The following is a 26812-nucleotide window of genomic DNA, read 5'->3' on the forward strand; positions in this document are numbered from 1 at the left end:
TGGAAGTTTTGTTTCAGTGATGATTCTAGGAGTAATTTGTGACGATAAAGTTGTTGGATCAAATGAAAGAGCAGAAATTTTTTGGAGATATGGCTGCATTGCGGTGAACATAAGTACAGATGCGATACTATTGCATCTCCCATGTCAAAAAAAACTAAACATAAGTACATAACTGAAAGTTACAGTAGCAAATCAGCAAATGTGTTACCACATGGTGCATGACGCCATGACTGAAACTAAAAGGGGAACCTTGGTCTGAACTCAGAAGATATACTAGTTATCTCTACACCCAATCCACTGAAAAACTCTGAAGAAACTAAAAATATCACAGGTGATTATGCAGAAAGCTGTCTACACTTTTTCCTCGAAAGAAAGAAAGAAAAACCTAACCTTTCCAATGGGTCTGCACGCGGATCCCATTCTTCTTGTTGACCTGACCTAAGAGCAGATATAAGTTGACTAAATACTTACGTGGAATACTTATGTGGAAGAGAGATGATAGTGGGTTATAATTTTATAGTCAGATTGAACATATGAACTACGTGGAAGAGAGATGGCAGTGGGCTATAATTTTATAGTCAGCTTGGACATATGAACCAAGCAAATATGTGAGAGATATGTAAGTCATTTATTAATAATAAAGAGCTAACTACTGTATGAGTTGACTAAAAAAAACTATAAAAAATCTTATAACCAGTTTGTTAGCTATATTATTTAGCTTGCTCTAAAGCCATCATAAATCCATTATATCTTCTGTTGAAACCTGAAAGCCGGTCTCAAAAGAAAGGAAAATCTTCAGTCCAAAACTGAAACGTTTTTCACCGTGTGCCTGGCCCAGGGGTGGGGAAATAACTGAAAGGCATGCCTCTTTTCTCCTGCAGAGAAAAAAAAGTGTCTTTTGGGAAAAAGAAAGCCACCGCTACTTTTCTGTTAGGCGAGGAGACACACAGGCACACCCCATGCCATGCCATGACATTGCCATCCATCTCTACACCTATAAAATACCAACAGTGCCCAAGCGCACATTCAGGGATGCACCCTCTCTGAAGAAGCCAAGGAGATTGTGTTTCTGTGTTCTAACATGTGTTCCTCTCTGAAGAATCCCCCTGCTCTTCTTGCTGTGGCTCTACTGATCAGTACTAGCCTTGTGCTTCTACAGAGACCGGCCTCTGCTGAGAAGAAGGCAAGTGCTGGTTCCTTGATATTGTTTCTGTTGCTCGTTTTGAGTTTTTTTTCTGTTTGGATTTGTTGATGGAAAAAAGTTTGCTTTCTTTGCAGTCCTATGTTGTTTATCTGGGAGGGCACTCGCATGGCAGGGGAGGAGCTGACTTGGCTTCCAACCAAGAACGCGCCATGAACTCCCACTACGAGTTCTTGGGCTCCTTCCTGGGAAGGTAACAAACCATCCTGCTGATTACTACTCCGCATCTGCTGCAAATGCGAGTGAAGCTCACGAATGGATATATTGTGTTGCGAGGGCAGCGAGGAGAAGGCGAAAGATGCAATCTTTTACTCCTACACCAAGCACATCAATGGCTTCGCTGCTACTCTGGAGGAGGAGGAAGCCATGGAGATATCAAGTAGTACTACTACTACCCTGTACTCTTGTTCTTTGTTTCTTCTGTTCTTGTACGATATTACTTGGTAAGTACGATTTTTTTGTTTTGGTGATGTCGTTTGGTTCCTCTCGCAGAGCATCCAAGCGTCGTCTCGGTATTCCCAAACAGAGGCCACAGGTTGCACACTACCCGTTCATGGGAGTTTCTTGGGATGGAGAGAGACGGCAGGGTTAGGGCCAACTCCATCTGGGCCAAGGCGAGATTTGGAGAAGGCATCATCATTGGCAATCTAGACACTGGTAATCTGATCTCGCTTCCTACCACATGATCATTCCAATTAGTACCATTTTACCATCCTCTTTTTGTTCAGAGAAGTCGGAACCAAGCCATCCATCCATCCAATCCACCTGAACCTGCAGCTCATAGATCACAATAACATTAAGTAATTAAGAGACATTTTCTACGACATTCAGAGTGGCGTTTCTTCTGATAAGACCAAAATACAAGTCCAAACCATGCTTCTCCAAAAGGGTCAAATGAGTCCAAATCCATCCTGCTTCCTGACGATTCTGTTGGCTCTTGTGAGGTAGCTAAGCTCATCTCAGCTGCCTGCAATTGGTTAAGGGGATCTGTCAGAGACGCGAGGCGTTGGTTTGCAGGCTGGATGGATTATGAGATCGCTGAGCATTTTGCAGCGCTGGGGATTAATTGTCCCTTGCGCTTAGCTCGTGGAAGCGAGCGGCTGCCTGCACCAGCACTGCAGCAGCCTGCATCGCGTTTGAGTCGATCGAGCGTGTGTTGGCTGCGTCGTCGGGTTTTATGGCTGTTGGAACTTGGAACTATGTGATGCAAATTCCAAGCACCCAATGCCTCATTGGTAGCAGCAGGCTTGTTTGGATCTTAGGAGCCGGCCAGAAATGGATTCAGCGGTACGTAGCTTAGAAGCCGCGCAATGTTTTTTGACCATTACGGAGTATAGTAATGCTAGTTCAGTGCTAAACATATATTTTCATTGCTCGACTGGATATCTATCATTTTCTTGCATGTTATCTAAATAATTTTAAACAAATTGATAAGATCGATTATTAAGGAATATATCGTTTCACAAACATGTGATTTCAAATCCGATCCACTTGTAAAAAAATAACAAATTGAACCGAAACTAGTATACACATTCATAGTTAAATTTGTTGTTTTTATTATAATCGGTAGATGTTAAATTTAAACTTGTATATTTGTGAAATGATATCTATTATATTATTCTATCTCGTAAAAGATATTTTCAATCAAGTGATACGTAAGAAAGGAGTGAATATTCAACCAGGCTGATAAAAAAATTCCCGTAAAAATTAATCACTTAGCGACATATAGTTTATCCTTGTTCTTTTGCGCTAATTTACGGGATTACTATGGCCAATCGTTTGCTCTACGCTTTTGAAAAAAAATAGGTTCTCTCTACTTATATTGTTTATACCAGTTTATTTATAAAAGCATTTAATTTATCCCAGCAATTAAGTAGATAAAACCATAGCTCGTCAAGTTCATGTCGACAGAAGGTTAGCAACGGACGAAAGCTGAAGTTTTTATCTTACAGAAGCCAGCAAATTGCACAAGTAGAACAGTAGCATGAATCAGACGAGAGAGAGGAGGCAGTAAGCACGCTAGCAGTGCAGCAGCTAATGAGGTGAGCCGTTCAAAGCATCAAAAGGAGCCAGCTTTCCCACGCCTGCCGCCTGCTGCTGCGGCCGCCGTACGTGCGCCGGTGAGCGGGGGGGCCACCGGCCGGACAGGACACAGTACTGGGGGCGCGGCGGCGACAGGGAATCAATCCCCCCGCCCACCCCCGACCGGCGAATGTAGAGTCAAATCCCTCCCTCCTCATGCACGCGGGGGGGATTCCACACGGGCGCCATGCCTGCCGCTCGCTTGCTTGCTTTCTTGCTCGTTGTTATTTACAGTATTCGCGGGGCCATGCCGGCAGCTGCGTGACTAAACAAGCTCGCGCGTGCTTGCAGGGGTGTGGCCGGAGGCCGGCAGCTTCAGCGACGACGGGATGGGCCCGGCGCCCGCGCGGTGGCGGGGAATCTGCCAGGACCAGGCCTCTGACGACGCGCAGGTTCGTTGCAACAGGTCTGTGCTGTCTTCTCTCTCCCTCCCTGCTACCTCAAATCTAAACGATATATTTATAAATAAAAAATATTTTATAAAATAATTTATTGATGAGCTATAAGTTAGACATGGTTACGGTAGAAAGGGTGTTAATGTATTAAAATTTAAATCTAAGTATATTTTCATAAGTATATTAAACGTTTTATTTGAAATTTTGATAAGATATACTTAGTAATTTACCCTTTGTTAATATAAAATATTTATTGTAATGTTATATATTGTAATTTTAATTTTATCTATATAAAATTTCTAATATATTACTACTAACGTAGAATAAGAAAATTAGATTCGTACAATGAGGTACCTTGAAAAACCCAAAAGTAAAGTCAGCAAAATAAAATATGATAGAAAAACTCAAATCTACTCTAAATTTATGATTGAAAATTTAAATTTTTAATTATAACCATAAGTAGGAGTGAAAAAGATAGGGCCGCATGGTTTCTCTGTCTTGGACACTGTGCAGTTCTTTGGCATGTGTGCGCCTTCATCTAGGTTAGTGCAGTAGCTTGCTGCTGTATTATCCTACGTGATGTTGGTTTGTCTCTGCTGACCGTGTTGTTTACTGCCACTACTGGCTGGCTGCTGTAGTTTAATTGCTAGCCTGCCAGTGTGCTGCTTGTATACGCTCCTGTGTTTCTTGTGCAGCTTTGTACTGTAGACTGTAATCTAGAGTTCTCACAACCACTGCACTTGTTTAGGACAACGAGCTGGACTTTGGTTCCTGCGACATGCGTGTCTGGTTAAGCTAACTTCGATTTGTTCTTCAGAGTTTGGGTTTATCTGGGATTGATTAGTTTAACGCAAGTGCTTGGTGCTATCTGGATGAACTTGCCCTGGCTATAAGCTATAACGTCTATTTTATAATATAAAATGTTTTGACTTTTACTAAACGTATATAAATGCTAATGAGTCTGGACACCTATATAGAATATAATCATTACTTGGTGAATAAATCTAGTTACGATCAAAGCATCTTATATAACATGGAATATAGCTAGTGAGTAGCTCTCTCTCCTATTTCAGTTCAACCTCTACCTCCACCAATGACCAATGTAGTAGGATTAGTGCCCAAAATAAACGCTAAGAAACAAATACCTCCACCAATGCAGCAGTAATAGGTAGTTCTGCTAGATCAACTTATGGCCAAGAAAACATTATACTTGTTCCGGTCATAAATATTTGACTGATGTTTAAGATAATGTTTTGTTAGACTTTACTTTGAACACCGATATCTTTTCATATGCTTAGTTTAAAAATAAACAAAATGGTTACATAAATTTGCCTTAAAAGCTACTATCATGATACATAAGCTTGTTAGGTTTTACAAGCTAATTCAAAACAATAATCGATGGTCAATGTTTTAAAATTACTATCATGATATCATAAATTTATTAGGTTTTATACATTACTCAAATACAAAAAACAATGCTGAAATCAAACTTTTTTTTTGGTCATAGAAAGTATTAGGGCAGTTTTTCATTTTTGATCCGTGAGAAATTAAGCTCTCTGTTTTATGTAGGGTTTGAGATAACTAGAAATTGAATGCTCGTACAGATTTTGGCCAACCATGCAGGGTGTTATCTCCATCTTTAGGCTGGTATTCAAATTAGTTCTTTTTGGTTTTCAAACAAACTGTGATATATAATGCAACCATTCGATTTTTCAACCGCATTAATAATGTAGCTTCTCTAAAAGTAAACGCTGACATGAATTCCATTGTCTAGAAAAATCATGAAAAGAAGTTTGAAAATAGAGTGATACTTTTACTGCTATGAACCATGAACCTTATGGAGTAAAACACATAGAGTTTCAGACACTAGCTCATGATGATACTAGGTGAAAACAAGGTATGACATGGATGAACAAACCCAGCCAAAAGAGCCATGGCCACCTCTGTCTCCCTCCTTTTAGCTCTGAGTCTCTTTCCCTCCCAGCCAATCCATGGTCTACGAAGTGAATCATGTGAGAGACCCCAGCCTGCCTGCCTGCCTGCCTCATCCTCACCGGCCGGTCAGTCACAGACGGCACGGATTGCTGTTCGTGGCGCCACAGATTGCCGCCATGATTCTGCAAAGATTAGAGCCCAAAGATTGCCCTCTCTCTCTGTCGTCCTCTTTCCCATGATTACTTCATCCCCACACACTGCCTCCCTCCTCGGAGATCGTGCTCTCTGAAGAAGCCCGTGTAGTAGGGAGTATGAACATTTCAGATTCTCAGTGTGCGCCGTGCAGTGAGCTCGTTCGTTCGCTTGCTTGCTCGGCGATGGTGAGCAATGGCGGATCATGCAGTGTTCTGTGTTTTTCTTCTGAAGAAAAGCTCCAGAAATGTGCAGGCTTGGGTTGGTGTACATGGGTGGGCGGCCATGGCTCTCTTGCACAAGCAGCAGCATGTGGTGGAATGCAGATGCAGCACAGTGGTACTGTCATAAAAACTGAAGAAATGCACCCACGAGATGAGAGAGAGGAGACAGCTTGTCGTCGGCCGGCCTGAATGGATGGACCTTTGTTCTTATCTCAAACCTCTGTCTGCATTCGTCAGGATTCCCCTGGATCTTTGACCGCGTCATTAGCTTAAGTACTTGGCAATTATACATTTAGAACTGCTCTATCGGCTGAGCTACACTGATGAGAAATATAAATGAAGCGGTTAAAAACAATTTGTTCATAACTTTTACATCTCTCCGACTCTCCCTAAACTTTGTATATCTGTATTATTCATGATTTAAAAGAGAAGTCGAGAAAATAAATTATGATTAAGTTTGAAAGTTTAAATTTTGGCTGCAACTGATAAACCAGCACGTGGATGATGAATTTAATTTGGTCGTGAAGTGTTTCATCCTGATGTAGATACAAAATGTTTTCAGTGTCACAAGTTTTAGTTGATGGATTCGGTGCAGGAAGCTGATCGGTGCGCGGTACTTCAACAAGGGGTACCTGGCGACCGTCGGGCAGGCGGCGAACCCGGCGAGCAGCAGGGACACCGACGGGCACGGCACGCACACGCTGTCGACGGCGGCCGGCGGGTTCGTCGCCGGCGCGAACCTCTTCGGGTACGGGAACGGCACGGCCAAGGGCGGCGCGCCGGGGGCGCACGTCGCGGCGTACAAGGTGTGCTGGCGCCCCGTCAACGGCAGCGAGTGCTTCGACGCCGACATCATCGCGGCGTTCGACGCGGCCATCCACGACGGCGTGCACGTGCTCTCCGTGTCGCTCGGCGGCGCGCCCGCGGAGTACCTCAGGGACGGCGTCGCCATCGGGTCGTTCCACGCGGTCAGGCGCGGCGTCGCCGTCGTCTGCTCCGCCGGGAACTCCGGCCCCGCCGCCGGCACCGTGTCGAACACCGCGCCGTGGCTCGTCACCGTCGGCGCGAGCACCATGGACCGCGAGTTCCCGGCCTACCTTGTTCTTGCCAACAAGAAGAAGATCAAAGCAAGTGAATCATCCCTCACTCCTGCTCTTACCATCTCGATCTTTTCTCTCGTATTAATCAGTTGCAGAATTTCACTGCCACAGGGGCAAAGTCTCTCGCCGGTGAGGCTTCCCGGCGACAAGAGCTACCCGCTGATCAGCTCTGAGAACGCCAAGGCAGCGAACGCGACATTGTCGCAAGCGTAAGAAGAACGAATCTATCCATGGAGCCAAAGCTGAGCCGCCATGGATGCCATGTCATGTCATCTGGATTGTGTTTCGCAGGAGGCTGTGCATCGAGGGGTCGCTGGAGAGGGGGAAGGCGGAGGGGAAGATCGTGGTGTGCATGCGCGGGAAGAACGCGCGGGTGGAGAAGGGCGAGGCGGTGCGCCGCGCCGGCGGGGTCGGGCTCGTGCTGGCCAACGACGAGGCCACCGGCAACGAGATGATCGCCGACGCGCACGTGCTCCCGGCCACGCACATCACCTACTCCGATGGCGTCGCGCTGCTCGCCTACCTCAACTCAACCAGGTAAAAGTTCTGTTATTTTGGATATTTTAGAGATTGTTTTGACGAAATCATCAACTGGCCTATTAGCTCAGTTGGTTAGAGCGTCGTGCTAATAACGCGAAGGTCGCAGGTTCGAGACCTGCATGGGCCAAAATATGAACTTTTTTTATAATTCATTTCGAAGGTTTTTGCCATTTCTCTGATGGTTTGAATTTTTTTATATAATTCATTTCGAATGGTTTTGCCATTTCTCAGATAGTTTGAATTTTTTTTATAATTCATTTGGAAGGGTTTTGCCATTACTCTGTATGATCAGAGTTTGATAGTTCCAGCTCCAATGGTGCAGGTCGCCGTTGGGCTTCATCACCGTGCCGAACACCGCGCTGGACACGAAGCCGGCGCCGTTCATGGCGGCCTTCTCCTCCCAGGGCCCCAACACCGTCACGCCTCAGATCCTCAAGGCATGCGAGCTCTCTCCCATTGCACCGCACATTCTCACTCTCCATCGCTGTCGAGACGACAAGCAAAAAAAAGCTTGAGCTGTGTGTGTGTGTTTGTCTTTTGGTGTAGCCGGACATCACCGCGCCGGGGGTCAGCATCCTGGCGGCGTTCACCGGCCTGGCCGGCCCGACGGGCCTCGCCTTCGACAGCCGCCGCGTCCTCTTCAACTCCGAGTCGGGCACCTCCATGTCGTGCCCCCACGTCGCCGGCGTCGCCGGCCTCCTCAGGGCGCTCCACCCCGAATGGAGCCCCGCCGCCGTCAAGTCGGCCATCATGACCACCGGTACGTACCATCGCAACCACGGTAGCTGCTGCCTACCGTGTCTCGTGCGCCGGTGACCGGAGTTTGGTTTCGTCGATGCGTGGCGTGCGTGCAGCGAGGGTGCAGGACAACATGAGGAGGCCGATGAGCAACTCGTCGTTCCTCCGTGCGACGCCGTTCAGCTACGGCGCCGGCCACGTGCGGCCCAGCCGCGCCGCCGACCCGGGCCTCGTCTACGACATGAACGCCACAGACTACCTCGGCTTCCTCTGCGCGCTGGGCTACAACTCGTCGGTGATCGCCACCTTCATGGCCGGGGACGGCCACCCGTACGCCGCCTGCCCGGCGCGGCCGCCGAGGCCGGAGGACCTCAACTACCCGTCCCTCACGCTTCCGCACCTGCCGCCTTCCGGCGGCGGGCGCACCGTCACGAGGAGGGTGAGGAACGTTGGCGCCGCGCCGGCGACGTACGAGGCAACGGTCGTGGAGCCCCACGGCGTGTTGGTGGCGGTGCGGCCGAGCCGGCTCGAGTTCGCGGCGGTCGGGGAGGAGTTGGAGTTCGCCGTCACGTTCCGGGCAAAGGAAGGGTCGTTCTTGGCGGGGGAGTACGTGTTCGGGCGGCTGGTCTGGTCGGACGGCGCCGGCGGGAGGCACCGCGTCCGGAGCCCGCTCGTGGCGAGGGTCGTGGACAAGAAGAAGAAGAGCAAGAATGCCTTGTCCATTTCTTGATTGAGTTCTTGCCATGATTCTTTTTCTCAATCTTTTAGATGGATTTTGCATGATTTTTTTTGGGTTTTTTGGGTGATGGTTATTAGTGTAGCCTAACCAAAGAAGGTTTGGCTAGCTGGGTGAAAAGCAGTACAAGTCTTAAAAATGATAAGCTGAAACTTATTTATGCTGCCATGTAATACATGGCACGCAAGTTTTTTGCATGTTCGGAAAAATGCAAATAGTACGTCTTGCTATCACCCACAAACATAGAACGACCCTTCTTCACTCTAAGCTATCAGAACTTATTTTAAGACGACTTCGTGCAATGGGTTGAAAAAGAATCGGACCAAATCTATACAGTTCCTGCATTTCACAAGTCATAACGAGCCTTTATGGTCAAGGTTAAAGCATATGGTAACATACATTAAGTTACTAAGTAAAAATGTTGTGCTGTAAAACATCCTACATGCATATGTACTAATATTAAGTTACTAAGTTATAGTTTTTGGACAAAATTTATATTAAATATATAATTTTATGATATTGCGTAAAGTTCAGTATATCACTAGCACAAAGCATAGGAGGATCTAAATCCTTATCATACTCATTATAAAATGCTTTAGTGCTTCCTAAAACTCACATCGATACATAATTTTAGAACACCTATATAAGTCCATAAATTTAGACATCTATCTAAAACATATTTAATATTTATTGATCACAATGTCTTATAAATGTAAAACATATTTAATATTTATTGATCACAATGTCTTATAAATGTGGAACTGGTGGGGTAGACAACTAGAAAAGAGAATCACTTCTTCCGTGCTTTTCTCGCCGGTTAACACCCCACGAGCACTTGCGTGTTAACCGCGAGTGCAAAACATCGCCGTTGCAAAGCGAAACGTGCAAGCGAACGAACCCCTTTTTTTTCCGGTGGAAAGCCACCACCGATCCAGCGTCGCAGCGGCAGTTGGTACCCAAATGGATTTCGCGTAAACGTCACTCCCCCCACTTTTCCCTTGTCCTCTCCTGCTCCGCTGCCTCCTGGGGAAAGGAGAGCAAGGCGCCCGTTGACTCCAGTGACAGCGGTTTGGTTCGCGTCACCGTTGCCGTCGCCGGACCACCGGAAGCGGGAGGGATTCCAGATCGCCGGGCAATGGAACGCCCAACTCCGGCGGCAGCCGCCGCCGCCGCGGTGATCCAGCAAAAACGAGATTCTCGGATTGTCACCGAGCGCGGCGCAGGCACGGTAGCCAATCGCACGTGCTGTTTCTTTCTTTTGTTAGTTTCCCCAAGAAATCAAACGAACGGGAGGGAGGAGGGAGAGAGGAGAGGAGGCAAATCAGTAACCAACCAATCAATCAATCCATGGATTAACTGCAACCGAAATGCATGTAAAAAGAACCCGGCGAATTCATCTTTACAAATGCGAGGCGGCGGCGGCGGTGGAGGCACTCACCCACCAAGCCCGAGATCTCCCAAGAGAGATAGGTCTCCGAATCTCCTCGTCGGAGGGGGAGGGGGCGGGGGCGACTAGTGGTACGGCGGCGGGGCGAGGTGGTGGTAGGCGCGGAAGGAGCCGGCGGCGTGGTAGCGGCCGTAGGGGCCCTGGGCGTGGATGCTGCTGGTGAGCTTGTGGAAGCCGCGGGTATAGACGCCGAAGCCGAAGACGATGCCGACGGCGAGGAGCACCAGCACGACGAGCGTGCAGATGCAGCACGCCTTGCTCGGGCAGCAGCACATCTCCTCCTCCTCCTCCTCCTCGGCGGCGGCGGCACGGGCGGAGCACGCGAAAGGGGAGACGCTTTTCGCTGTCTTTTTACCCTTTTTTCTTTTTTGGGTGGTTGTTTTGCCGTGCGGGCGACCTTGCCGCGGCTATAAAGAGTGGGGTGGTGCGCCCGCCGGCGGCGGCGGGTTGGGTTGGGTGTGGGTGGTGCGACGGTTTTACGGGTCGGTACCGTACCGTTGGGGCCACGCGACGCTTCGGCTGTTCGTCTGGCTAGCGCTTTTTAGGCCCAGATTAGGTCTCGTCTGGTTTCTAAATTTTTTTTCAAAAACATCATATTAAATTTTTGGACATATAAATAAATCATTAAACATAAATGAACCAAAAAACTAATTGCACAGTTATAAAAGAAATCTTGAGACGAATCTTTTAAGCCTAATTAGTCCATGATTAGCCATAAGTGCTACAGTAACCAACATGCGCTAATGACGGATTAATTAGGCTCAAAAAATTCGTCTCGCGGTTTCTATACTAGCCGTGAAATTCGTTTTTTCATTCGTGTCCGAAAACCTCTTCCGACATCCGGTCAAACATTTGACGTGACAATTCTTCCAAAAAATTTCTCAATCTAAACACCACCTTACACCACCTTAGTTTCCAAAAGTTTTTAGAAGATATATCATATCAGCGTGAGTATTAAACGTAGACCGATTATAAAACAAATTTTAGATTTCGGCTGGAAACCACGAGATAAATCTTTTGAGTCTAATTAATCTGTCATTAGCATATGCAATATATGTTGGTTACGTAGCACTTATGACTAATCATATACTAATTAGGCTTAAAAGATTTGTCTCACGATTTCACGTATATATGTGTAATTAGTTTTAATTTTCATCTATATTTAATGTTCCATTTAAATGTTAAAAATTCGATGTGATATTTTTGACTAAACATGACCTTAAACGACGGAACAACGTCTGCTCTGGTGCGGAGATGGTTCATGCAGAACAGGTAGGTTCTATCTATATTTATTCTATGTCAAATAAATAATTTGCTGACATTACATTGGTATTTATTTTGGTATGAGTTATGTCCATGATTTCAAACACAGACCCACGGGCCACGGTAAAATCTAGCTGCCCATTTAGAGCAGGTACAATAGCAGACTATAAGCCAATTGTAAGAATATTTTAGACAGATAAGAGAGCAGAGAGAAGAGAGGTGAGCTACTAATTTGTAGCCAGCTACACGCGGACTTTAAGACAAAATATATGTATACATGTGGGACCATGTATTGATGTTTTGTAGCTAGCTATTGTATGAATTGGCTATTAAATTGACTATAAATAAATTAAAGCTAGTAGTCGGCTATACTACTGAAATTGCTCATAAAATGAGAAATTTTGCTTACTACTAGTCTACCTCCATTCATTTACGGATGACACCATTGATCGATACTGTTTTAAACGTTGACTATTGACAGTATTTAAATGACTAACCAAATAAAAGAAAATCGGTGCCTATATTTAAGGTGTAACACGTCACAGTTCCCAATTAACTCCTTTACAAAATATAACCATTTATAGATTATTTAGTAAATACTAAGGTAATATCAGAAGATTATCCTAAGTCACTCATAGTCAATTTAAAATAAATTTTAAGCGATTAAGTTTTTATTTTGAATATTCATTGACCATACAATCATTTAAGTGATTGAAGTACGATAATTATTACGTAAATGCTTATATTATAACATTGGATTTAAAATAAATTTTAATTGATTAAGTTTTTATTTTAAATATTTGATTGACCGTACAATCATTTAGGTGATTGAAGTACGATAATTGTTACGTAAATGCTTATATTATAACATTGAATTTTAAATAGTAGAGTCAATTATATTTCGGAGCAGGCTGAGTATAAAGAAACAGAGCGAACCGTGATCACAGAAAAGATAATTTTCTGATTTCGTGGTAGCTACTTAATTAATAATTATAAAACTAAAATTATACTTAAAAAATAATATTTTTTATAAAATCTTTTGTCTTTATCTTTCCTACTAGAAAACCCTTCAGTGATCCACCACCTGCTCTCATTGTATTTTTACAATTTACTCTCTTAACTTTATTATATTAAGAATTAATTAAATCTAGATGGATATGCAAGTAAAACCAAATTAATATGAATATGCGAAAGGGTCTATAGACTAGTGGTTATAAAGGGCTTAGTAGTACTTGAGATACTGAGTTCGATTTCTAGGTGGAGCGAATGGTAGGCGACGTCGAGGCGCTCATGGTGACTTCGTCAATCTCTCCAGGCGCTCATGGTGACTTCGTCAATCTCTCCAGGATGTGCCTATGCTGTATTCTCGGTGTGACGGTGAGGCGATGATGACTTCCTCATCGAGGTAGGGTTAGCGTGCGTGCATTCTCAAGGGAGGATGTGCGTACGTTGTGAGCGTCTGCGTTGTGCTGTGTTCTCTAAAAAAAATTGATATGAATATTTTCTATATAAAAAGGATTATCACATATTTTATAATTTTTTATATTAATATATATTTTGCAAAGCAAAGCGCAGACACGTACGCATGGGTCGGTCCGTCGCGACGGCACGAGCCCAAGCGCCACCGCCACCGCTGTCACGCTCATCACGTTAGCCCTGGCTGTGGCCCGAGATTTCGCGTCCCGCCCCGCGCGTGCCCACGCACAAAATCCGCCCCCCCCTCTTCCTCCTCACAGAAATAAGCGGCCGGCCGCCCCCACCGCAAAACGCGACGGCCATCTTCTCCTCCTCCCCCATTCCTCGGCGGCGGCGCGCGCGCGCGCTCCTGCTGAAGGCGGTCGCTGGGCCGGGGGGTGGGCATGGCGTCGGTGGCGGCGCGGGGCCGGCGCTTCAGGGGCGTGGTGCTGCTCCTCCTCCTGGCGTCGGTGCTCGCGCCCCTCGTGCTCTACGGCGGCTCCCCCGTCTCCGTCTCGCCCCTCCCGGACTCCACCGGTAACGGCTCGATGCCCCCCCCCCCAACTCCCTCTCCGGAGATTTTGCTCTGAGATCCGTGCTTGACGGGTGGTGTTTTTTTTTTTTTTCCCTTCTTCTCCTCCTCTCTCTTCTGCAGTGGCGAGGGGCGTGCTCGATCGGGAGGACGAGCCCAGTCTGGCGTGGCCGCAGGTGGTGGCCGCCTCCGACGTCTCCCTGGCCAAAGGTGGGGTGCTTTCCGCCGCTCTTCTCTTCGCATTTCTGTATCTACCTCTTCATGGATGGGAGATTTACATTTTCACTGGTAGTCTCAGATCGTGAGAGAAATGGTAGTAAAAATGATATTCTGTTCACGTTTTATTTTGTTGCGTTTAAACTGCCGATGCTGCTAGACTCCGTAATGAAAGAAGTTTGGGCATGTTGGTGTTATAGATTTGACGATTGAGAGGCTGGGCGAGCACAAGAACCGGGTGCTATCGGCAACTGATGATTGGCAAGTGGTCGAGGCAGTGAGCAGGAACGTGAACCCAGCACTCGAGAAACCCGATGCAATTGTATCGACGAAAGACCATCGATCAGGGATTGCTGATGAGGTGAGTACTGAAGGGAATGGTGGCGGTCAGTCGGGGCAGGATGGCGTTATCCTTGAAGTTGTTGGCAGGGACAGAAGCTCAGATGGATTTAGTGAACCAGGGGAGATCAACGAAGCTGAAGAGCGGGATGGAGAAAAGATTAAGGAGATCAAGTCGGATGATGGTGTGGAAGGACAGAATGATGGAGCAGGTGAAACAGGGGTGAACAATGTTGCTGGAATGCACGCTACTGGAAACCTGGATTCATCCCTACAAAAGGTAATGTTGATTAGAGAAGGCCAATTTCAGGCTTGGCAAGGACGATAAAGTTTGCTTAGAAAGCTTATTCTAGGAATAAGTGAAACGGTATATTTGCAAATGAAAAATAATTTGTGAATAAAACATTTATATATGTGTTCTTAGAGATCTAAAAATCAAGACTGGAAAATAATTACAATGAAAAAACTTCCAAAATCAGCTCCAAATTTAAGGTTAAAAATTTAAATTTTGGCTTATAAAAGTCATTCATAGAGACTAGAAAGGAAGACTTAGTCGCTTTGTGGTATCATCGCACCCCAGCTATATAGCTACCGTACCTAAAATCATGGTCATCTTAGCAATCAATTAAGTGGGACCTGGTACAAATTCTTTAATGATTATTTGTTCTGTTTTGTCATCTTGCATACATGTTACAGATCTATGCATTCGAGTCAAAAGGCATTTAGATGTCCATTGTTTTTGTGATTTTCAGTTTGCCAGTCCTTTTTGAAAGCTGGACTGCTTTTTTGGAATGAACGAGTAGTCATCCACAGTCATAGTGTTTATGTGTTCCATCAGCTCTCAGCGACTGTCTTTCGGGTAATGCTATGATCTAACTATTGCTGTTGAATATCCAGGAGAGGATCGCTGATAGATTGTCCGAACAAATTACAAATACTAATCTGAAAGAGTCTTATACAAGGGCAAGTAACAATAATTATGCTCTGCCCACAGCAACTGCTATTCCTGGTAGTGCAACGACTTCCCCAGATGCTACAATCCAGACAATCAAGGACCAATTGACAAGAGCAAAGACGTATCTTACCCTTGTAGCTTCTAGAGGAAATCATGGTTTCGCAAGAGAGCTTCGTGCACGAATGAGGGATATCCAACGAATGCTAAGTGATGCTACCAGCAATGGGCAGCTTCCTCAGAAGTACTTCCTCTCTCTCTCTCAACACACACACACACACACACACACACACACACACAGTACTATAGGTTTCAAGTGGCATGTCTACTGATGGCACATTATTGGTTTTGCTACACCTTTTGTTGAAAGTGAACACCACTGACCTTTTTTTATTATTGTGCAGTGTACATAGAAAAATAAGAGCAATGGAGCAAACTCTGGGAAAGGTAAAGAGAATTCATGATAGTTGCTCGGGTGCTGTGAACAGGCTCCATGCAGCCCTTCACTCAACAGAGGAGCAACTCCAATCTCATAAAAAAGAAGCCAATTATCTCGCACAAGTAGCAGCAAAATCTTTACCCAAAGGACTTCATTGTCTTCCACTGCGGCTTACAAATGAGTATTACTCCACCAACACCAACAATAAAAAATTCCCACATATAGAAAAGTTGGAAGATCCAAAACTCTATCACTATGCATTGTTTTCTGATAATGTGTTGGCTGCTGCAGTGGCTGTAAATTCCACCATTGTTCATGCTAAGGTATACCATTTAACCTTTGACATTGATTGCTATGAATTAATAATAGTGCTACCCGATTGGTCATATTTAGTGAGATGTGCATTAATTTTATATGGCATAACACTTTATTTAAATGCAGAAACCAGCAGATCATGTCTTCCACATCGTTACAGATAGGCTTAACTATGCTGCAATGAAGATGTGGTTCTTGGCTAATCCCTTGGGTGAAGCAACTATTCAGATCCAGAACATTGAAGAGTTTACATGGTTAAATTCGACCTACAGTCCAGTTATGAAGCAGCTGGAATCACAGTCTATGATTGATTACTACTTCAAGAATGGGCAGGCTAGGCGTGACGAAAATCCCAAGTTCCGGAACCCCAAGTACTTGTCAATTCTCAATCATCTGAGGTTCTATCTCCCTGAAATCTTTCCGAAGCTTAGCAAGGTGTTATTCCTAGATGATGACATTGTAGTACAGCAGGACTTAAGTGCGATATGGTCAATAGATTTAAAAGGAAAGGTCAATGGTGCTGTTGAGACCTGTGGAGAGACCTTTCATAGGTTTGACAAGTACCTCAACTTCTCAAATCCTCTTATCGCCAATAATTTTGATCCGCGTGCCTGCGGTTGGGCATATGGCATGAACCTGTTTGATTTGTCTGAGTGGAGAAGACAAAAGATTACTAATGTCTACCACAACTGGCAAAGACTGGTGAGTTCTTATGAGCTTACAACCACATTTATTTCTAAAGATATTTGGAGCTGGTGGTGGAGATGGTGTCTCTGCCAACCTAATGCCCCTCCTGCTCTTGAACACCATTAGGCAAGTTCACTTCAAATAATTGGTAAAAAATTAAATCTGAAGTAGCTAATTTTACCATCTTGTCAACCTCGTTGCTGTTTGAAAAGCTGTAGTTGGTCTGTTCGGCTAGTATAATGAAAATTCACCATAGTTAATGTTTCCATTGATGAATTTATACTTGGCGCTTCACTAGGAATTGATCATGATATCTTAGAAAAGCTGCTAGCATCCTCAAGTTCTCATTACCATTCCGTAGCATTGGTATGTCCTATTGCCATGCTGTATCACTTATGAAATTTCATTTCCGCAGAATGAAAACAGGCAATTGTGGAAGCTAGGTACACTTCCTGCTGGTCTTGTAACATTTTGGAACCGTACTTTCCCTCTTGATCACTCCTGGCATCAGTTGGGACTTGGGTACAACCCAAACATCAATGAGAAGGATATCAGGAGGGCATCTGTCATACACTACAACGGGAACCTGAAACCCTGGCTTGAGATTGGATTGGCCAAATATCGCAAATACTGGTCGAAATACATTGATTTCGATCAAGTCTTTCTACGGGATTGCAACATAAATCCCTGATTGACAAACACAGGTGTATGGCCCCATTCTTTTTTTTTAGTTGCTAGATTTATTCTTTACGCTCTGGGTTTTAATCTGTCTAGAGCGATATTCTTTTTACCTGGGCACTTTTCTTCTGTAAAGGTACCGGCAAGTTAGTGGTAGGCTTTTAGATCAGAGAGGCATCCAATTACATATCACGAAGGCTACATCACATTTTGCAGTTACTGATGTTAATATAGTAAATTATTTGATTGTACTATTCCTTTGGAAGAATTCTTGGGAATAGTTGAATCTATTTTTCTCTAGTATTTTCAACCTGCCAGGAAAGCGTATGGCTCCAGTATTTGAGTTAACTGGTCATGTCTCCACTTGAACGCCGGGGCTTTTAACTTTTTGCCACTCTTTCGAATTTTTATAACAGATTTATTACTGGACCCAGACTCATAAAGACTCACATGTCATAGATAACGAGTGTCAAATCTGTTTTGGCCGCTCGTAAGAGTGGCAAAAAGTTAAATTTCTCAACGCCCACAGGACTTCTCTTTTACTGATCAAAAACCAATGTGCCAACTAAGAAAAAAAATAATGTATATATATATGCTCACTGCTCTATTGAGTTGATTAATTTTTTATTTAGACTTTTAACTGTACATTTGATCATTTATATTATTAAAAGAATTATATAATTATTAATTATTTTGTTATGGTTTAATTCATTACTAAATGAATTTTAAGAATGGTTTATAATTTTGTATATTTACAAATGACGTTAAATGAAAAAACGGAGAAAATACTGTATAAATGTCTACTTCAATGCAAATGGTACTAAACTAATACAAACATTACTGAAAGAATAACGCTGAGAGAATATTAACAGCAGCATCTTTACCACCTAAAAGATTAACAGCAACATCTTTAATACAATTGCCAGTTTCCAAATTGATGGCATTTAGACTGGAAACCACCAACCCTCTACAAATTTCTTCTTTGCAGATAAAAAGATAAACTATATTAACCGCAGTGAGCTTCGATGGCTACTATGCACGCTCTCATCTCACTATGCCTTCTCCTCGCCGTCGGCACCGTGACGGCGGCGGCGGCCGCCGGAGGTGCCCTCCCTCGTCGCCGGCTTCTACAGCAGTACCAGAGGCCTAGGCTGGATGACGGCGATCCCATGCCGTCGACGGCGGCGGCGAAGGCCGCCCGCTGCTGGAGGTCCATCACGGAGTCGCGGAGCTGCGTGAGGGACATGACGGAGTCGCTGGTGTCGCTCCACCTCCGCGTGAGCAGGGCCTGCTGCTCGGTGCTGGAGAAGATCGGCGACAAGTGCGCCGTCGACGCCTTCTCCGCCTTCCCCTTCCAATCTGCCGTCGACGTCAAACGCCGCTGCGGCCTCGCCGTCTGACGGCGGCCGCCGCCGCCTCAATCCCCATGAACAATGCAGCGTCGCAAGGAGAGAAAGCTCCTTCCTTTTCTTGCAAAGTTTGTTACTTTGGACTCAGCTCTATCCGTTCTAGTCACCAGAAAATTCTGGAAAACCAAACTGCAATTAACAACGTCATTATCCTTATCAAAATCATCCATTATTTACTGGTGCTCGTTGGCGGTGGCTATATATCTTGAACGCGGTGTAGGCGCAAGACGTACCCGGCCACCTTAATTGCTCGATCTTGTTCAAGCTGTTAGCCAGCCATGGCGGCGAAAATCCTAACCGCGACCGCCGGCGACGCGGCGGCGGCCGGCCTCGGGCAGCCGTGGCTCGCGGCCTTGCATGGTGGCGGCGTGCGCCTTGGTCGTCTCCTTCGCCGTCTTCCTCTGCGGCCACAGCTCCGGCGTGCACAGCGACGATCTACCTAGGAAGAAGCCTATGGCGTCGTCTTCCAAGAAGGCCCGGCCGGTGTCCGGGACGGTGGTTGACACGACGGGTAGGTGTACAGCCGCGTACGGCGTCGCCGTCGTCGGTGGATGCGGCGGCGGGTGTGGTGGTGGTGGTGGTGGCGGAGGCGAGTGTGGCGGCGGCGGCGGCGGAGGCTGTTAGACTTACAGTGGTGGCTATATTGTCGTAAGATAGTCTTGTGATATCTCGCTTAAGGTGTGGTCTTGTGTTAATCTTAGGAATTTTTGTTTCGTTAATTGGTCGTGATTTTGATCGAACCTTTATGAAGTTTAGTCATCTTGCCACTCTCTTCATAAGTTCAACAGATAGAAATAATTCCTGTGTAGATTAGGGACTTAAGGCATGCAATTATGAATGTCTTTTCTAGATTCTGACTAACTATTTTGAGTTTGTCGTGGGAATGTTTTAAAACGTGTATCAATAAAGACTGATCACCTGTGGAGGCACTCACGTAATCTTTCCTGCAATAGCTTTAATGTTATACTTCCTTTTATACCGTGAGGTACTAGTATTATGAGATACTAATATCCTCACTCATGCTATCTACCCCATGATCAAGCTGATACCTCGAGGTATCAAGTAATCGTGACCGTTCAATCTATCATCACCAACAGTCAGGATTTAACTACCAACTTGATTGTGAGGTGGATAGCACGATCGAGTATTTTAGTATCTCATGATACTTATACCTCGCGGCGGTATAGAAGGAAGGACGTGAGTAAATTTTTTCTTCTTGCAAACAGTGGAATAATCGAACTGCCATCGTAGCGGTTGCAGTCAACAGTAAACAGCTTAGTCAATTCGAATGCCCACAACATTTGCTTCACTAAAGCCAAACAGTATCAGTAAACTGAATGCCACAGCTAACCCTAATCAGCTTTATTCCAGTGTCAGGATCAGATCAGTGTATACACGGGTGAAAGCCTTCACCGGGTCATCTCTGCCTTAAATATCGCCTTCGATCATACTTTGAACGAACGATCAGTCGATGAACAACAACATCTAACCACTGACAAACACTGCACATGGCAAGCACTAGCAGAATATATAAATGATCTAATTCTTCAGTAGGTGAAATTTCGTGGAAGACGGTGACGTTTCTCTTTGAAACTGTACCATGATAATTTTCTCCTTTCGAAGCTTACTCCACTCCTTTCGACAACACTGCACATGGCAAGCAGTACGTTCGATTCAATTGGTGAAATTCATCTGCAGTGTTGCTCTTTGGATCCATGAATAATTTTCTCCTTTGAGCTCCCATCAACGAAACGACATTTTTGCTTTATATATGCATCCATAACGACTCAAAAGAAAGAGTTATAAAATAAACTATGATAAAAACCATAAAACCAAATTCAAAATCAAATCTTAAAATTCAAAATTTAAATTATAAGTAGGTGCAGTCGTAAAATGATAGGAGCCTTGGAATCGTACTCTGCTTTATTCAGAACAATCTTAGGTTGCAAGAGACTGTTCTTTACTCAATGCCCAAATCACTCTACCCAAACCCATGTTTCAACCCCAATAACTCATCTATCCCATTCTCTATACTGAAAATAAAGGATGAAGACTATAAATTGAGCTCCAACAGAACAGCTATCATATCATCTATTTTTGGATATCATTCATATTAAGAGAGAACCTTCATATTTAGATGATCTCTCTCCATCCTCTTTAAAGGATGTCATATATAGATGATCTAGTGGAGTACAGACAGATATGAAGAATAAAACTATTTTAGATGATCATCTGAATACAGATATGGATGACCAAATTTAGATGAGCTGTTGGGATGCTCTCGGGCTCTAACTGCATATGACGAAATAAACACTTTGAATCTCCAAAACCCCGCATACAATTTTGCCATAATCTCCAAAAATTCTTCATTTATGCATACAGTTTTGTCATGTTCTCTGAATCTGACGAGTTAGTGACAGCGGCAGCAGAACTTCACATACCATTTTGCCATAATCTTCAAAATTCTGCATTTTTATGCATACAGTTATGCCATGTTCTCTAAAATCTGACTGAGTTAGTGAAAGCTGCAGGAGTCAAGCACGCAGACTAGCAGTCTTGCCAGTTTCAGGTTTGGCTGATGCCAATACAGACCTACCTGTTCCTCACAATATTAATATGACAAAATCTTCTCTTGACTTCAGCAACGAAATCCCACATGTTTCAGTTTAAATAGTAGTAATAATATATATCTCTCGTTCCTTCTTCCTTAATTGTTAAGAAATCAGCAAGTTCAGCACTCGATCGCCATCACTCTGTCAGAAAGATAATCCTCTACTGGAATATATTAGGCTTCAATTAAGCAAAATCCAATCAGCTGTTGGATTTGCGTAGCTCAACAACACAGGGAACCTACACGGCTACACCGTATTGACTTGGCCAACATCTACCAATCTACACATCATTGTACTTTACACGATCCGTATGATACTTTGCATTGTTTTTTAGAATACTTTGCCCAATTCATTGAACTGCAAGGTCAAATGCAGAATCACACATGCGATTTGGGCGTTTTGCCTTTGCTGAGATTGAGCAGGAAGTATTAAATTAGGGGGAAAACCGACAGAAACATAGGGAAGCACCTACTGGGTTGGTGCAGCCAGTGCCTCATTTTTTTTCTTCTACTTATACTTAAAAACTAAAATTTAAATTTGAGTTTTTAATATTAAATTTGAAGCTGATTTAAGGTATTTTTTAGTTTTGGCTTTTAGATCATAAAAAAACATATATAAAAATTTTATTCATAAATAATTTTTTATTTGTAAATATGTCATTTGATCTTTTTATGAAAAATCCAAACAAAATCACTCTCGTGTAGGTCGATGAATAGGTTTAAATAGTCACGCACAGAAACTACTTTAGTTCTAAGATGTGACTATTTTTAGCGTTATATGAAGTATTTCAGCATATGAGTAGTCTTCTCATATGTTTTTAGTGAGGTTAGGACAGATAGTGGTAGTTTATTTTGTTCATTCGCTCGAGTTTTCTTTAGTTGAAAAAGAAAGAATAATGATGCAGCTGACGTGGCGTCGTGCGAAGCGGAACGGTTCCGATCGCGGAGCAGAGCGTCGTCACCGGAGATGATCTGAACCGCTCGTTCCTGATCCAACGGCTGGTAGCGCGCCGCCGCCCACAGGTGGCGGCGTCGGCGAGGGCGCGAGGCGAACGAACTCCACCGCGCTAAGCAAAAGCAAAGCCCCGCTCGCGCTTGGACGTCACGTCACCGAGCGAGCCGACCCCGGACGAACACCTGCCCGCCCCGCCCGCCGCGGCTATAAAATCCGGTGGGCTCTCGCTTCGCTTCACACATCACACCCGCTCACCGGACAGGAAGGAGACGGGACACCACGAGAGAGAGAGAGAGAGAGAGAGAGAGACAGAGAGAAAGATGAGCCCGGCGGCGATGGGTGCCTCGTGGCCGGTGGAGTTCATGGGCGCGGCGGAGGGCGGGCTCGGCGGGGAGGCGGTCTACTGCGCCGTCATCCTGTGGCTGTCCGTGGTGGCGTGGATCATCTTCACCTCCGCCGGCGACGACGAGGGCCGCGGGAGGCGCCGCCGCCGCCGCGGCAGCCCGGTGTTCGTCGGCGCCGCGGGGATCTGCGACGGCACCGGGCCGGGCTGCAGCGGCGGCTTCGGCCCCTGCGGCACCTGCGTCGACTAGCTAGCCGCTGGCCAACCCATCGCCATGAACGCCATCAGAGCTTGTGAATTATCATGTCGCGAGACGGCGACAGCTAGACTTCCAGCTCGAGCTGGGCGCCTGCGAGCCATGGGGATTTTTAGGTGTGTGATGAGTGAGCTGAGCTGAGCTTCCCTTTGTGAAGGCAATAAGAGGGAGCTCGCGTTCGATCCTCGCTTTGGCTGCAGCAACCAAAGCTCCAATCTTTCCTTTTTCCCTCTTCTCCCAAATCGATCAGCCTTGTGTAAATTTCTTGAAATCTTGATGCTTAATTTCTCTCTCACCTCACCTCAACGCAGAAGACCAAGCACATGTTCTTGGTGCTCTTGTATATTACTGTTAGTATGAAAAGTTCATCAGTTCCTCTGAGCTTCCAAGCCTGAAAATTGTGTTTGTTATTGTCGATTAGTTGGATCGGGCGATTAATTGGATCAGGTCATGTTCAGATTGTTTGTCTGCCACTTCAGGTAGAGCACAACTGGTGCAGCAAATATCTACTGACTACTATCTCTATATCATTATCAAGTGGGACGATTAGGAGTAGAGTTAGTTGGGGGAGTAGGCACTTTATTAGCCAAGCAGCTGAGCTCTCTCTGATAATCCATACAAAGTCTGAAGTGACTGCAGAGATGCAAGCTAACACGCCAACGCACAGGTCAAAGAACTGGGGCTGCGTTATCTGATTCTGCGGCTGCAACATCTTGATTGATTCCCCCGCAAAAAAAAAAAAAACATCTTGATTGATTCCTGAGCATTACCAATCACCAAACTATGTGCAAAACGAAGCAGCATCAGCCAGTGCTGAGTGAGTGACAGACAGTGCAGGTGTGGAGTTAGGCAACGTGTATGATGATGATGATGATGATCAACTGTGCACAATAACGTGTGCTTGACGACCAGTGCTCTCAAAATTCAGCACACAGTGTTGGATTTTAGGCTAATCCTCTTTTCACTACCTGTGAAACAATTTCATCGTGAGGTTTGTTGAGCTATAACCAACAATAAGTTTTATGCTGTTGTTTAAAAGTTGAGGTAAAAAAGGAAATTATTTAAAATTACCTGTTTAGTTTAAAGCATAAGGTCCAAAATTTAATTTTTTAGCATAATATTCAATCCTTCTTAAAATAGAAAAACCTATTATTGCAATGTATTTCATAGTACTACGATCTGAGTAGAGGCAGAAACTTTTTTATACTTTTACACGTCTACTCTCTCCACTTTTTAATATTACCTATATTGGTATAAATGTTAATAAACTCAAACACACATATATATATATATATATATTTATATTAATCGACAAATGAAACTAAATATGAGCTAGAAATTATTACGATATGAAGCGGAAGAAGTAATTTAACCTTTCAAAAGACACCACCTAAAATAGTTTAAAATTAGGTTTCAAAATCCAAACTTTCAGCAATATGATTTTACTCAAACAGTGTGTAAAATAAAATGGCAAACCTCACAACAAAAAATAAAAATAAAAATAAAAATTGCACCTACAAATCCATCCTCACGTCATGTGTTGAGTCTTGAATGTGAACACAAAGCAGGAGGAGTGAGTGGCAAAACCACACACACTACACAGCTGATGAAAGGGGGATTAGTATTACTCCCCCAATTTCTCAAAGAGTGGGGATAATAAGCACAACCAAATCAAGGGAGAAAGCCCCCAAATCCCAATCCCCTCCTCCTCCTCCTCCTCATCTAGGCCTCAACCCTAGCTTGGGAAGCCATGGATCCCACCAAATCCAGCACGCCCCCGCCGGCGCCGCCGGTGATGGGCGCGCCGGTGGGGTTCCCGCCCGGCGCCTACCCTCCCCCGCCGGGCGCCGGCGCCTACGCGCAGCAGCTGTACGCGCCCCCGGCGGCGGCGCAGCAGCAGCAGCTGCAGATGTTCTGGGCGGAGCAGTACCGCGAGATCGAGGCGACCACCGACTTCAAGAACCACAACCTGCCGCTGGCGCGCATCAAGAAGATCATGAAGGCCGACGAGGACGTCCGCATGATCGCCGCCGAGGCCCCCGTGGTGTTCGCCCGCGCCTGCGAGATGTTCATCCTCGAGCTCACCCACCGCGGCTGGGCGCACGCCGAGGAGAACAAGCGCCGCACGCTGCAGAAGTCCGACATTGCCGCCGCCATCGCGCGCACCGAGGTGTTCGACTTCCTCGTGGACATCGTGCCCCGCGACGACGCCAAGGACGCGGACGCCGCCGCCGCCGCCGCCGCCGCGGCTGCGGCTGCCGGGATCCCCCGCCCCGCCGCCGGTGTGCCGGCCACCGACCCGCTCGCCTACTACTATGTACCCCAGCAGTAATGTATCAGCTCAACCTTTTCAAGCCTTCCTAAGTGGAGGATATGTTGTTTGTTGCTGCTGCTGCTGTTGTTGTCGCCGCGTAATAAGATATATGTTGATCGTTTTAGGGCTTCCCCTGAGCTTAAAAATTTGAGCTTGTTTGGCGCTAGAAATCCGGGTAAAATTGTTGTAATGGGGAAGCCCATTTGTAGTGCATGTATTAACTTGTCAGATAGTGTAATCCGATAATTACTATGCTGTTAACCCAGTTACTATCTCTCATGAGGCAGTTTATGTTCTTTTGCTTTTGATGTGCAATGGTGTGGCTAGAATTTGGTTGTGTAATGAGAGGCGGTGTGTGGGCGATTGCTGCATTTTAGCTCTCACTTATGGCGAGTGTTCAAAGCCAAATGTTAAAGCTTTCATAAACTAAGTTGGCATAGTTAAGTGCTAGGTTCTTTCCTTTTATTGATGCCGTTGCCATCTTGGTAGTTAGTATTTGGTCTGTCATGTATATATAGTTCTTATGCTTGTTTTTAAGAAAGGTTCTTTGTGACTTTGTCAAAACATGGAGAATCAAAATGTTAAGTACTCCTTCCGTTCCATATTATAAGATTTTCTGGATTTGTCTAGATTCATCCATGTATCAATATATATGTTTTGTATATGTGTATGGATTCATTAGCACATGTATGAATATAGTCGAGGCTGTTTTGTATATGTGTATAGATTCATTAGCACATGTATGAATATAGTCAAGGCTAGAAAGTATTATAATGTGGAACGGAGGGAATACTGTTTATGCACTCTTATATATATAGTTGTGCATGAGTTCTGCATTTGTAGTTACTTACCTATATATATATTTGTACAATTTGTCATGTTTTTTACTGTTGTTGTTTCATACTGTTGTTGCTCAATCTTGACGGACATTTTTTTAAATCTCCGATACTAATATTGCCGCATGAAAAATCTGATGCTGCTGATAGTTTCCTCTGATCCAGTAAATTTCTGGACATTGGCTGTATTTCTTGTTTCTTCTGATATTTTGAATGTATCTGCGTGGCTCAGACTATCACCATTATCTTTTCGCTTCTGCTTTGCTTATAAACCAAAATTTAAATTTTCAACCTTAAATTTGAATTTGAAGTTGATTTTAAGTTTTTTCAATATAGTTTATTTTCTAGCCTTGACTTTTACATTACTGAGAACACGAATATAAAAATTTTATTTACAAATATGTCATTTGACTCAATCACCCCCTATGTTCTTCCTTAAATAAAATGACAGTTATCCTCACAGTATTGCAATATTGAGAAGCCTGGACTTATTGGGGCTAGTTACTCATTGCTGTACATTGTTCATTGTTCATCACCCTATAACCTAAATATATGTATTTTTAACCTTAAATTTGGTGTTGATTTTGATGTTTTTCATTAAAGTTTATTTTTTAGCACTTGC

At 44.6% G+C, this 26812-nt stretch overlaps 3 protein-coding genes and 1 non-coding gene across 5 annotated transcripts; all 4 read left to right on the forward strand.

Moving 5' to 3' along the window:
* Nucleotides 1–1074: 1074 nt before the first annotated feature.
* On the forward strand, nt 1075–9299 carry LOC102723082 (subtilisin-like protease SBT5.3). Its single transcript, XM_015841152.2, has 11 exons — nt 1075–1183; nt 1279–1394; nt 1483–1580; nt 1694–1858; nt 3575–3689; nt 6625–7156; nt 7241–7338; nt 7421–7666; nt 7992–8106; nt 8216–8429; nt 8524–9299. Exons 1-11 carry the CDS (start codon nt 1082–1084, stop codon nt 9135–9137), a joined length of 2415 nt encoding a protein of 804 aa, XP_015696638.2. The 5' UTR covers nt 1075–1081; the 3' UTR covers nt 9138–9299.
* TRNAI-AAU lies at nt 7723–7796 on the forward strand. The gene has a single exon. It is a non-coding gene; the product is annotated as a tRNA-Ile (tRNA).
* Nucleotides 9300–13677: 4378 nt separating the features above from the next.
* Nucleotides 13678–17717, forward strand: LOC102699532 (probable galacturonosyltransferase 4). 2 transcript variants are annotated; one of them, XM_040527491.1, is made up of 7 exons: nt 13678–13845; nt 13964–14050; nt 14257–14675; nt 15293–15591; nt 15752–16109; nt 16228–16803; nt 17204–17717. In XM_040527491.1, exons 1-7 carry the CDS (start codon nt 13713–13715, stop codon nt 17477–17479), a joined length of 2148 nt encoding a protein of 715 aa, XP_040383425.1. In that variant the 5' UTR covers nt 13678–13712; the 3' UTR covers nt 17480–17717. The 2 variants fall into 2 exon arrangements, with proteins under 2 accessions (XP_040383425.1, XP_040383426.1); XM_040527492.1 differs by lacking the exons at nt 13678–13845; nt 13964–14050 and having other exon boundaries at nt 14283–14417; nt 14486–14675.
* Nucleotides 17718–24576: 6859 nt separating this feature from the next.
* Nucleotides 24577–25631, forward strand: LOC121055335 (nuclear transcription factor Y subunit C-6-like). The gene has a single exon (XM_040527592.1). The coding sequence runs from the start codon at nt 24791–24793 to the stop codon at nt 25370–25372; it is 582 nt and encodes a 193-aa protein (XP_040383526.1). The 5' UTR covers nt 24577–24790; the 3' UTR covers nt 25373–25631.
* The last annotated feature ends 1181 nt before the right edge of the window (nt 25632–26812 follow it).

This window comes from Oryza brachyantha, chromosome 9 (genome assembly GCF_000231095.2).
Source record: "Oryza brachyantha chromosome 9, ObraRS2, whole genome shotgun sequence".
NCBI classification, from domain to species: Eukaryota; Viridiplantae; Streptophyta; class Magnoliopsida; order Poales; family Poaceae; genus Oryza; species Oryza brachyantha.

Excerpts from the sequence above, each read along its gene's own strand:
- LOC102723082 (XM_015841152.2), top strand. The coding sequence starts at position 1,082 with ATGTGTTCCTCTCTGAAGAATCCCCCTGCTCTTCTTGCTGTGGCTCTA. Across the intron at positions 1,859-3,574 it reads CATTGGCAATCTAGACACTG|GGGTGTGGCCGGAGGCCGGC; the intron begins GTAATCTGATCT and ends GCGTGCTTGCAG. Across the intron at positions 3,690-6,624 it reads GCGCAGGTTCGTTGCAACAG|GAAGCTGATCGGTGCGCGGT; the intron begins GTCTGTGCTGTC and ends GATTCGGTGCAG.
- LOC121055335 (XM_040527592.1), top strand. The coding sequence starts at position 24,791 with ATGGATCCCACCAAATCCAGCACGCCCCCGCCGGCGCCGCCGGTGATG.
- LOC102699532 (XM_040527491.1), top strand. The coding sequence starts at position 13,713 with ATGGCGTCGGTGGCGGCGCGGGGCCGGCGCTTCAGGGGCGTGGTGCTG. Across the intron at positions 14,676-15,292 it reads TGGATTCATCCCTACAAAAG|GAGAGGATCGCTGATAGATT; the intron begins GTAATGTTGATT and ends TTGAATATCCAG. Across the intron at positions 16,804-17,203 it reads ACCACAACTGGCAAAGACTG|AATGAAAACAGGCAATTGTG; the intron begins GTGAGTTCTTAT and ends TCATTTCCGCAG.